Source organism: Rhinolophus ferrumequinum, chromosome 4 (genome assembly GCF_004115265.2).
Source record: "Rhinolophus ferrumequinum isolate MPI-CBG mRhiFer1 chromosome 4, mRhiFer1_v1.p, whole genome shotgun sequence".
In the NCBI taxonomy this organism is placed as follows: Eukaryota; Metazoa; Chordata; class Mammalia; order Chiroptera; family Rhinolophidae; genus Rhinolophus; species Rhinolophus ferrumequinum.
In genome coordinates, this window is record NC_046287.1 from 7870584 (window position 1) to 7883309 (window position 12726).

Sequence of the window (12726 nt, forward strand, 5' to 3'; positions counted from 1 at the left end):
AAAGACACCAGATAAATGACAACCAGGTTCACAACAATTCTGAATGGCTTTATGAGTGGGCCAAATTCCATTCTTATTTAAAAATATTAGTTTATGAAGTTCAGTAAGTCATCAAACACTTATTTGCTCTTTTCTTTCATTCTTGAGACTAAATTAGGTGTGATATGTTCGAATGTGAGCAAAATGGCTGTGCTTCTCGTCCTCATGGAGCGGGCAGCTTCATTCCATGATCTCTAAATACTTCTGACTATTCAGCTCTTTCAGGGGAAAAAAACAATTTTTTCTAATATTCCCAAATGTACATATTTATTTATTTAAATAGTAAATAAAAACACTCCTGGGCATTAGGTACATTATAAAATATTCACCGAAACATAGCCTTTAAAAGCTAACACTAAAAAAAAAAAAAAAAAATGCGTGTAAGTCCCCAGGCTTCCTTCCCACATCCTAAGGATCAGTTTCAATACACTGAACATCTCACTTTGGAGAGCAAGGCAGTTGTGTAATTAGTATATTGATCTCTCTCCTGGAAATCATTCTTTCAAATGCCTTTGAAAGTACGTTTTAGGAATCACCAACCTGGCATGCTAAGATGGAGCAGAGTCGCAGCCCCAAGTGCTCAGAAGGTATGCAAACAGACGGCTCTCCACGAGGACCCGCCAGGAGGTCTGAGGGCCAAGGCCAAGTACCCCCCACACCCTCCCTCCATGCAGCCCTACGTTCACCACTGTGCTCCTCAGGCTGGCAGAGACCACAGAGAATGCCAAAGTTGGAAACAAGAATTGCTTTATAAATCGGACACCATATTTGTACTAGTGTTTTCTTTATTGTCATAGACTGTTATGATAGACTTTGCAAATTGTGGTTGGTAGGGTTGGATCACCGAGAGGCTTTAGAGTTCTGTGCTAAAGGGGAAAAAAAGCCAAGAAAACCCAGCCACAAACAGAAAAGGGGGAAAAAACAGCATTACTCGTCTGACCAAAGACGGGCTGGGTAAACACCACTTTTGCACACATATAATGTGATATTGTGCTTCTGTCTAGCATTTGTTGCCATTGGATGGGTTGAGCTGTCAATAACGATTGCAGCCACACATGTAATTTTGTTTCACGTGTTCACTCAATGTCTATTATACGTTAGAATTAAAACTAAGATGCAGACCTACTTATAAATGCCTGATACATCCATCCTATTTTCAGCATTGGCAAGTGAAATGAGAAATCTGATTATTTTGGCAAGATGTGTAGAACGTCCCATTAACCAATAAACCTTATCAAAGGATAGCACATTTGGCAAATCATTATCTGGCAAGGGTAAGAGAGGAGTAAATCGTTAGGCAAAGGAGAAGTTATGGCAAAGTGCCTAGCAAAGTATGTGCACTTAATAAACACTAGTTGATCCAAATGATAAGGTATGGAAAACGCTCATCTCCTTCCTAAAGATCCTCTTGTCTGGGGGAAGAAATCTGCTACCTCCAAACACTCGTTGGTATATCATGACAGTCCTTGTTCTTTAAAAAGGATTACCTGTGTGTAATAGTACTACCCACGCACAATAGGTGAAAGCCTATAGCACAACACAAACAAATGTGAAATTGATGAAATTAATGAAATAATTATCTTGTGAGTCATACTAACCTACTAGTATAATTAAAACTTTGTGCCTTTAATAAGATCAGTTGACTACTCTTGTCTGCCCACAAATCTTTCTCCTTCTGGCTTGTCAGCTACTGAATCTCTCCTAGTTATCGTTACTCATTTAGAATGAGGCACCACGTCTCCAAAAGACTCTGATAATAGTTAAACCTCTGTCACTGTTGCTCATCAACATCTTTAAGTACAAACGGGTTTATCATGCTGTCTAGGCAGTCACTCAGAAAGCTCACAGGAAATGGGACAATGAACAGGTAAGTTGTGATGGGGCAGGGAGGGGCAGAAAAGTTCACTGAAGCAGCAGAAGGTGTGACAGCACTTCCAGGGAGCAGCGACTGGCCACCAAGTACTCTCTCCATCTGGGATTTGTTTCCCCTTATGACATGCGAAAAGGTTATCACGTTTTTAAGATAGTAAACAAATTGTCCCAGCACCATTTTTGAATAATTCAAACAATGCCCACTTATTTAAAATAATTTTATATTATGTTAAATTATATACATACATACAGTCACACATACAATGAGTTCTATTCTAAGGTCTTTGATATCTTTCATGGATTAGGGCTTTGCATACTACTTACGTTTTTACGTTAACAGATGTAATTTTAGAAGCTTCTGTAGAGTTTCCTAGTTTTATTTCCATTAGACTAGTTAAGTTTATATTGAGGGCTTTTTTGAAAGTCATGAATGGCATCTTTCACTAATGTTTTCTAATTATTATTTGAGAGGGGCCAGCTAGTGATTATTACTTATTAATTTTTACAAATGGATTTATTTTATTTTGCTTGTAGCTTTTCGGTTTCTTTGGAATTTTCCCAAGAATATGATGATATCACATGCAAATCCTGCCATCTCCTCTATATATATATTTTTTTCCCTTATTTCGTTCTCTTGTGTAATTACACTAGCTAGTACACTCCGAGCAATGGTAAGTAACATGGGGACCCGGGGCATTTTCGTTGTGTTCCTGACTTTAAGATAAAAGCCCCTATTTTTCATCATTAGCTATTATAACTTTTAGTTTGAGCAATTTCAGACAAAATCAAGAATCTATCTAGTTCTATTTTCTAATGGAGTTTAAACATCAGAAATAAAAGAAAAGTTCTGTCAATCGCTTCTCAGTATTTATGAGATGATACTGTTTTTCTCCTTTGACCTGTTCGGATAAACCATTCTTGCATTCCCAGATAAATGCTAATGGTAGCTGTTCTTCTTAACATTAGTTATTTTCAAAATTATCTTGGCTGATCTTGTTCTTCCAGAAGAAACACACAGGATAATTTTTAAGACCAGGAAGGCAATGAAATTAAAAGTTTATCTCTTCATTGTAAGGAAGATACAATATGGGTCAATCTAAAGAGAAAATTAGGAAACACTCATTTACCTAACCATAATTACCTTAATTAGGGGTTTTGAACTAATAGACTACCTCTAGTACTCATAAATAATTGCTTGTAGGTAGATTACTGAGTATTTGGGAGATGGAATGAAACGCAGACTAATGAAAATGAAACATAAAACAAAACAATAAAAATGAATAGACTAGCAGACTTGCTGTTACTATAGCGCACAAATTACAATATAAGAAACAAAGATCAAATTTAACCCACATTTAAAAATATGCATCTACTGCATAAAGCTAAGCACCTGCACATTAGTTCTAATGAAAATCTAATATTTATAACAATACGCTCTTATGGATGTAAGAGCAATATGTACTTGACTGATTCTATGATGCCCTGTTTCTACATTTTAGTATCTCTGAAATTAAGATGCGACCAGAATCGATGATGCTTATGTCTAATTTTTAGTCAACATTTTCTTCTTTCTTTGTGATGCATAAAATAATGAAGTCAGTTGAAAACTGGCAATATCTTAGATTTGATAAAATACAGCAAAGTACCAAGTTTAAGATATACAAAACAGCTTCATCTCCCTACCTCTACCTCCAACATGTATCTTCTTTTTATAAAATGCTTATTACTATATGTGGATTTCTAAAGAATAAATTGAATTAAGATTCAGTTTAGACTTGAGGAATTTGGGAACTTCAGGATTTACTCTAAGATGACCAGAAATAACCTGGAGGGTTGCAAACTAGAGGTTGGGATGTATGGGTGAATGCAAGAATCCATGCAGAGGTGCATGCAAGCATGCCATGCATGGAAGTCTGCATGCACTGGAGTCACTGTGTTCTACCCAGTTTGGGGTGGACTCAGTAAGTAAAACAATTCCAAGGCTGATGAATTCTCAGGTGCCTTTATCCAGGAAAAGAAAACAGGCAGTTATTACAGTGTTTCTCAGTTGGAGCTGTCAGTATAAGAGAAGTCACTTGTTTTCTCTGTCCCCATCTTCTCTCTTCTCACCCAGCTCTCCCGGAAAATGAGAAAATGGACACAGAATTTCCATCTCGCCCATCATATCATTTCCTGCTCTGCTGGCTTACTTCCTCACCACAAATGACAACAATGGACCAGTTACACTTACTTATTCTCAACAGAGCCCTGGATCCACAGAGGTACAATAAGGGATCCTATCTTTACAAAACCAAATAGAAAGGAAACAGCTAGCAGCGGGCCATGTGCCTGGGTTCTAGGGCAGCGAATTCAAATTAGCAAAACTGACCCACTGACTACCACAAACCATCTTTGTCCTCCTTCCAAATGTGAATTTATATCCCTCCTCTAAAAAGAAAAGAATATGTATGTCTCTGGTCACCACAATCAACCACCACCAATTTCAAAAGAATTCTGCTAATCCCTTACAACAATTCTCATTAGCAATTTTACAAATTCTTAAAATAAAAAAGAACAAAGTCAATAGCACTTAGCCAGTATCAATTTCATTATTAGTAGAGTCAGCGAGGCCCTTGACCTGTAACCACCATGTGGACTGACCTTTCGTACAGCTGCTTGAAACGCCTGCTTAATTCTCTTACAAGAATCAGGTATTAATTTTGTGTCTTGACTCTCCAGACTTGTGTCTTGCAAATCTGCGTTTTCATGGAGGTTGAAAATTCTATTAATGCAGTGAGTGTCATCTTCTGATATTCTATTAGGATCCATCTGAGGGGAAAAAAAATGTGAGGAAATTATTAGAGTGTTTAACATTAATCATTCTGCTATTTCATAAAGTGTGACTTAAGAAAAAAAATTCATTTTTGCAAGTCTTTATGTCCCCAATGATTAATAGTTAATACAATTACACTCAAATTGGTGAAAACATTGATTTCTAATTCATTTTCAGGAGTAGCTGCATATCATAACAGCACAGGTGTACACGTGTGATTGACTCATGGGGAAATTGTCCAAACCATGTGATGAGGGGGAAATCCTCATAGAGGAGAGGGGTGACAAGGAAATCACATGTGGTCAGTGCAGGTGGAGAAAGCTTTTTGTCTTGAAGTCACATGCAGCATGCTAGATGGGATTATGAAGCCCACCTAGAAATTCACAGCATGAAGCTGACATAAATCCAGTGAAAATAACATCATCTTTAGCCACCATGTTTGTCTGGCCTTTGTCCTTAATTAATATGTATTTCAATCAGCTGGAGAAGGGCAAGAGAAATCCATTTCCTAGTCCCAAAGAAAACCTGAAGCCAGAGCATAATTTTCCTTTTCGTTGAACCTCTTATCAGTATTTCTCAACGTGGAGTGGTCTGTCTGTCAGGGGGTGGCCGGAAATGTGTGTGGGTGAGATCTGGTGTAACATGTCTCAGGAGGGCTGCATGGGGCCGACAGGATACCTGGCTATGTACTGAGGGGATGCTAAAACTCTTGTAATGTATGGGATTTTTCCACCCAAAATATCTCCATCAAATTATTAGCTGGTCATCTGATTAAAACAGGTGCCAGCATAAGAATTTCTTTAAGTATTACCCTTTTTTGAAATTCTCTGCCCACTCCTCCCAGGGCTCTGACAAGCCTTTGTAGTGGTTTCAAGCAACAAGTAAAGGGTAGAGATAATTAGCTATCAAATGTTTTAATAATAACAGTTTAATTTGTTGTCCTTTTCTTTCAAAAATTCAAGGTACTTCATGTGCATTTGCTTATTAGCAGGTACAGACTAGACGAACAAAGGAAAAATTACATAAGTTTACATGACCACAGCTCACCCAATAACACCAGATCCCTGGTTTAATTATCTTTTTAAAAGTATTCAGAAAGATGTTCACGTTTATTTTTAAAAACCCATCAGAAATAAACTGGAAAGTACCCAATCTACATCTGAAATTCTCAAAGTGAAATGATAGCCTTTCAACAAATGTGCATCCACTAATATGAATTTTATTATTCCAGCCTTGCAAAATACGAGGTGTGATAAAAAAAAAAGCATGGTGAATGTTTAAATTTTAAAAAATCTGTTACAGTAAAAGACACATTGCCATTAATCCCCCTCAGAATACACCCCTTCACTTCAAGCACACTTATCCCATTGTTCTTGACACTTTCTGAAGCAGTTCTGGAAGTCCTCTTTCATGAGTCCTCTTTCCTGCGTGTCTTTAGTTGAGCTGTTGTGGCTGCCTCGATGCCCTGAATCATTTTGACTTTGGGGAAGAGCCAGAAGTGGCATGGTGCCAGATCTGGTGAATAAGGTGGATGAGGACACACTGTAATGTTTTTATTTGACAGAAATTGCCATATACCAGAAGCAATGTGTGACACGGAGCATTGTCATGATGGAGGATGAAGCAGACGCTCACGAAAGAGGACTTCCAGACTGCTTCAAAAAGTGGCAAGAACAATGGGATAAGTATGTTTGAAGTGGGGGAGTATTTTGAAGGGTATTAATGGCAATGTGTCTTTTACTGTAATATTTTTTTAAACATTCACCGTATCTTTTGATAAGTATTATCTATAATCATGGGAACTATTTGCAATCCATATTTACTTTTTATATTTTCTTTGAAATAATCAGTACGGATCAAAACATGTGAGTTTTTATGTAAGGAAAGCTTTCCATCACATACTGTTTTTCAAAAAAGCTCACTTATGCCAACAAGTTTCCCACAAAACCAGAGAAGCCTGGGCAACTGATATGAAGGGTCACTGAGTTCAGACCTCAAGAAAGAAGACTCATGCAAGGGCCTCAGTTGGCTCACCGCCAGAAAACTGCTGAGCTAAAGAGACGATGTGGTGTCCGTGGGGAAATGCCTGGGGACCCGAAAATGGGTTCAGCTCAAGTCCTGCCCACAAGCTAAGCATCATCTAACAGAAACAGCAGTCGCGAATGGTCTCGCTACTGAAAGCACAGCCCAGATACCTGCAGCATTGCAAGCTCCAGGGGAGCTCCTTGGGAATACAGACTGGCAGGCCCACCCTGGCTCACTGCCTGAAATCTGCATTCTACCTAGATCCCTCATACACGTTAAAACTTGACACGCAATGCTTTCAAATCTCAAATATGCAAATATAAGTTTTCTGCTAGTAAATGACTCGAACTTTCCTTGAAACTATTTTCACAAGTAACACCAATTAGTACCAAAATACTGCAGTGCTTCCTAATGGTTAATGATTTGGATGCAAAGAAATAGAATGCAAAGATTTCCACCCAGCTTTCATAAGAAATGTCCATTTCCAGATCCCTCCCCCCAGCCAATTTAATCAACATCCCTACGTGTCGGGGCCAAGTGAATCTCACCCGTGTCTCAAATGTGCCTTTGAGAACCACTGCTTCAGAAGGTAACATTGGAGCTAAAACATACATAAAACATCACAAATTATTTTCCTGAAAGAAATCATGAACACGTGGCATAATTAATTTTGATATACTCACATTTATTTATTTTTTTACTTAAGGATCATACATTAGAAATTTATTTTTATCTACAAACAAAAGTCTCCCATTTCAGTGCTCTGACAGCTCTCATGTCTTGAAAATGGAGAGCAGGAGAAAAGGGAAGGGCAGAAGGGCAGGGAGCAGGGCCAACCACAGCACAGATAAACCAGAGCCTCAGCCCCTGTGGTCTCCAAGCTGAAGGAGCAACAGAGCCAGGCGTGGGATTTCGTGGGATTTCGGCTGGACACTCCACCGTGCTCATGGACTGACTGACCGAATGCATCTCCTACCCCACAACCTATCTCCTGACGCAGCAGTCTGGAGAGTTTGCATGACTGAAAAATGATACTTTGTAGTCTATGTTACCCGGTAATTAGATGATTTACATATTACAAATTGGAAATGGCTATATTTCTAGTGTTGCAAATCATTTGATGAGCTTTATCCAGTAAATTAAACCTGCCAAGGACTGGGTTAGATGCCACGAATGAGAGGGAGCGAAACAGTCGGTCCTTACCTCCGTGGAACTTACACTCGACAGAGACACACAGAAATTCATCCAAAATCACAGCAAACTGAGTTACAAATGAATTCACTGTACTGAGAAATGTCTGAAAACATTAAATAAATCGTGACTATCTGATTTAAAACGGACTTTTACAATGCATTTTTCAGATGATGTAGTTCATATGAAATGAATCCAGTCATTTAAAAATAACTTCCTTGAAACTTCATCATTTTTAGGGTTAAAAGAGGCAGGATGCTTGACATTTATGCTACTCCGTTATCTGTTCTTTCAATCCAGCAGTCTACACACCTCTCATCAGATTTTCAGTAGTCACTGCTCTCCTGTGCGCACAGCAAACAGCTCGGGAGGTAGGTGTGCATATTGGAGGATTGGGGGAAGGAGTTAAAAGAGCAACAGAGATTGAGTTTTCTGAAACGCTTATCTCTAAACTCTGAATATGGTTATAGGGATGTTAGAAAAAAGTACACATAAATCTTACAAGCAACCAACTTTTTGGAAAGTTTTTTTTTGTAAACCAAAGTATGAATACTATGTGGTCAATATATAGCACAAGCCACCTGCTATTTATTCTTGGCAAGGTTGGTGGGGGAAAAGCCAATCTATACTGGATCTAGTAGTTTTTTTTGGTTTGTTTTTGTTCTTGTTTTTTATCTAGGCAGTGGCAACCTGCAAACATTCGGGGGGTGGATTCATCTTTAACTATTCAAATATGAGTTAAAAAGGGGAAAATCTTTTTAAGTCACTGTAATTTTTACACTATTCTGGGCATTCTTATAAATGCATTTAAGACGAAGTCGAACTGTTTTTTCTTAAGGATTTATGTAGCTCCCTCCCCCCCAAAACAAGAACAATAAAACTGGCCCCTTGTTCTCTTTTTTTTTCCCTGTAAACGGCAAACATGTTACCTGATACTAGATTATTTCATTCTAATTCCAATGCATTCAGAAACCCCAAGCAGTTGACCCACGACTTTAGGGGAGGTCAAAAAACTATCCCTTAGTCTTATTTGGTAGCCAGTTCTGATCCAAAGGAGCTGATATAAGTGAAAATGTTAAATCAGTGACAGGTCAACTTGAGTCTATTCTCTTAGCTAGAACTTTGAAAGATGGCCTCCAGCATATGTAAAAGGGGAAAGAACTGTCACGTGAACTCCCACATACCCACCTTGCGCGTCAGCAATTGCCAAGGCCGAGCCAATCTCCTTTCATCTCTAAACAACCACTTCCCTTCCCCCACACTCCCCACCTGTTATTCCGAAACAACCTCCAGACATCATAGCATTTCATTTGTAAGCACTTCAGAATGTGTCTCTAAACGATTAGGTTTCCTCTAGGTGTCAAACTGTGACACCGTACTCAACGAAATGCAACCAGATCTGGGGGCGTATCATTATGGACACATTGCTCCTAATATTACTTCTTTTCTGAAGAAGATGACCTTATAAATATGTGATTGGGTTCAGAGAAATGGCTAATACATTTTGTACGTCTTAGAGAAACCCAATCTTCATGCCATTGGGGAAAATTGTACCCAGAAATCTGATGACATTACATTGTCCAAGTGAAAACTTTCTAGCTAGGCTTACTAACTTACATGTTTACTTTGGAAAAGGGTTTTGAGAGTTTCACTAGTATCCATGTGACATCAAGACTGTTACATTAAGATAAGTGATCATCAGAAACCTAAACCTCTCAGCCCGCCAGACCATTATTATTGGGAATTCCTACCGAGAAAGCTGAACAACTATAATAAGAGCCCAGCGGGTCATTCTTTCCTATGTGGCCACATCGATTTCCATGGTTCCTGCCAATCTAAGCTGCTCATGGTCCCTAGAACTCATTCATTCTCTGCCGCTCTTTCAATGCTGAACACTCACTTCTCTATTACTGCTATGAAAATGCCAAATCCCTAAGGTGTTAGAAAAGATAAAAGGTAGAGCACGAATGCATCTTCTGTTCCTTTTTTAAATGCTGCTCTCTTGTTTGAGAATTTTAAGTCTTTGGTTGTAGGCTTCTTCATTACCTAGCACCACACCGTTCACGTAGTTGGTGGACACTGTATTTTGAATAAATGATCCTTAACTCCTATTCCATTGCATTTAATAGTGCCATGTGCATTGCAAGCACTCAATACACAAGCATTAAAAGGGGATGGGGGGAAACAGCATGTCGGATGGGAAAATGGTTAAACCACTCATTCTTGACTGCAGCATACTCCAATAAAAGAAAAACGTTTCATCACTTTCATATAGATTTGTGTAATCTATGTTGCAAGTAAACCACTGAAAAGTTATTTTTTTTTAGGAAAAAAAACCCTCAGAGGATAAAGATTATTTTTATTACTGTGCAAGTACAAATTTTCTAAAGTATTGCTCATATTTCTACCTTTGTTTTAATCAAACTTGTTCTATAAATTGCAAACTAGTGGATAATGACTACTTAACAAAAAGCCTATGATTACCAGTCGTTCAAGACTCTGGCACATGTCAAAAACGCATACAACCCAAACAATGCCATGTTTTCATGCATCTAGTTTGGTTTAGTAGTCACCTTTGAATCTGAAAAACCAATGAAGTCCAAACCCAACTCTCTTTTCCCATAAAAAAATGCACAGTCAGCCCCCCACTTCCTCTGAGAAAGAGTTCACAGCACCAGACAAGAATATTTGAATGAATCCAACCAACTGCTCTGCAATTTCCAAGAAAACACAAGAGCATAAACCACCAGAAAGCATAATATTACAAATTTACCCCTTCCTTTCTATCTCTCTGCAGTTCCAAGCTGTCTTCCTCATCTTTTAAAAGGGCTATTTGCTACATTGTAGCGAAGCTTGTCAAGGGAGATTACTCCACCACGGTCACACACACCTTGCTTCCTTCCTCCGCCCACCTCAATGGGAAGGCACATGGGTCCTTCCTGCATCTTTCACCCTGCGCCAAGCACCAAGCGGAGACCGAGTCAAGCGACCAGGCTTCTCCGGTCGCGCTACGTTATTTGACCCATCTGACGACTCGGGCATCGCCACCCAGGGCTCCCGCGGCTGCGGGCAGCGAAAGCACCGCGGCCGGAAGCACACCGGTAAAGCAGCCAGCCCCAGGCACCCAAATCCTCCAGGCGATGGGCAGGAAGGATAAGGGTCATGCCTACGCGAAGCTGCTCATTGTTTTCCTAAATGGACATAAGTTAATTCTTAGCTCCTGGTGAGAAATGGAAGGGGGGGAGGGGAGGCGTGCGATCATTTCCAGAAGAGGTGAGCGGCCAATGCTGTCTCGCCGGGGGAAATTCAAACTAACCCGGACGCTCCAGCCCAGCCTCCCCGCGCTGCAGGGCCGGGTGAGTGCGCAGAGACCTGAGGCCAGTGCGCCCCGCGCCTGGCTGTCCGCAGCCTGACGCTCTGTCGTTAGAGCCACTTTTCTCTCCCGAATATCAAGATCTAGGGCGCCGAACCGGACGTCCAGACTCCGCGCAGGAGGAACGAGGTGGGTGCGCCCAGCCCGCGCGCCCCGGAGGAGGCGAGCACTCACCTGCGCTCGGAAGTAGAGGAAGAGGGCGATGCTGCAGACCACCTGGCCCAGCCCCAGCCCCAGGAGGGCCACGAACATGGAGCGGGAGGTGGCTGCGGGCTGGTGTGGCGCGGGCGGCGCGGACGGCTGCGGGGCGTGCAGGGAGCCCTCGTGCGGGGCGCCGGAGCCGCCGCTGCCCATCTCGTCGGAGCCTCGCAGGTACTTGGTGTAGTCTCGGCTGGCGCGGCGCATGGCGCTCGGCCCGCTGGCTCCGGCGCTCGCCTCCCTCTCACTCCCCGCTTTGCTGGTCTGCCCGCGGCCAACTCCAAAGGCGGCGCGGGGCCGGCGCGGGGCCAGGCGGGCCTCGACGTGGGGTGCTCAGAGCCAGGCGCTGCTCCGGGGCGCGCGGGTGAGCGGGCAGGGCGCCCGGCCGCCCCAACTCTTATAAACCTCTTGGCGAGGGCTGGCCTGGGGAGCCAATCAGCCCTGGGCGAGGCTGCCTGTTCCACTCCCACCTCTGGCTCCCCTTCCTTCCTTTCGCCCTCCCTCTCTTTCTTACTCTCTCACTCCAAGGCTTCCTCCCCATCTGCCCTTAGAGGAGGAGGTTGTGGATTGTTCCAGCGGTTCCAGATGCCACTTGCCCATCGTCCGCTTCCTTTTTGGATCCAAGAGATGGACCGGGGAGATGCAGATGCGTGTCTTGGTTAAGTATAAATTAAAGGTGATATCACAGACATCCTCGGGCACTTCTCTTTCCTGAGCCTCAGTTTACCTATAGGATTTATAAAAATGGGCCTGACCTCCTATCTTCCTCTTTGTCCCTTCCACACACACCCCAAAATCAACACGGAATGTCGTCGCGGATCCTGAGGGTGCAGTCTCTACCATGGTTCCAAATATAGGTTCTGAACTCAGTATTTTGGCAGACTTAGAAAACCTGAACCCCCTTCCCAAATCTGTTTCTGCACCCTCAGAGTGGCTTTGCGTGAGGCAGCCGAAGGCCTATAGGCACCAATTCTGACTTGAAAAAAAAAAGAAAAGGCTACAGAGAGAGTGGTAGGAGCCAGCAGCTTCCTCTATAGGACCATCGACGACATTCCTACAAAGTTCATGATGCGACATCCCGGCTGCTTGGCAGTGATTTTCCTTCAGCACCCTAAAGATAAGAGGGGTCTATACCCAGAGGTAGGCAACCCCAAGAGGACTCTTCCAGCTGCCAATCAGGAAAGATGGATGTTACACAAAACTGGTGGTGTAGTTA

At 41.8% G+C, this 12726-nt stretch overlaps 1 protein-coding gene across 1 annotated transcript in view; it reads right to left on the bottom strand.

Annotated features, from left to right (window-relative positions):
* The window catches only part of TNFSF11 (TNF superfamily member 11), a 32108-nt gene extending 20240 nt beyond the window's left edge, over window positions 1-11868 (bottom strand). Inside the window, exons 1-2 of the mRNA XM_033104557.1 lie at window positions 11487-11868; window positions 4552-4719 (exon numbers count right to left, since the gene is read on the bottom strand). Of these exons, the coding sequence (XP_032960448.1) occupies window positions 4552-4719; window positions 11487-11717 (399 nt within the window). The 5' untranslated portion in view covers window positions 11718-11868. The remainder of the gene's footprint in view (window positions 1-4551; window positions 4720-11486) is intronic.
* Window positions 11869-12726: the final 858 nt, after the last annotated feature.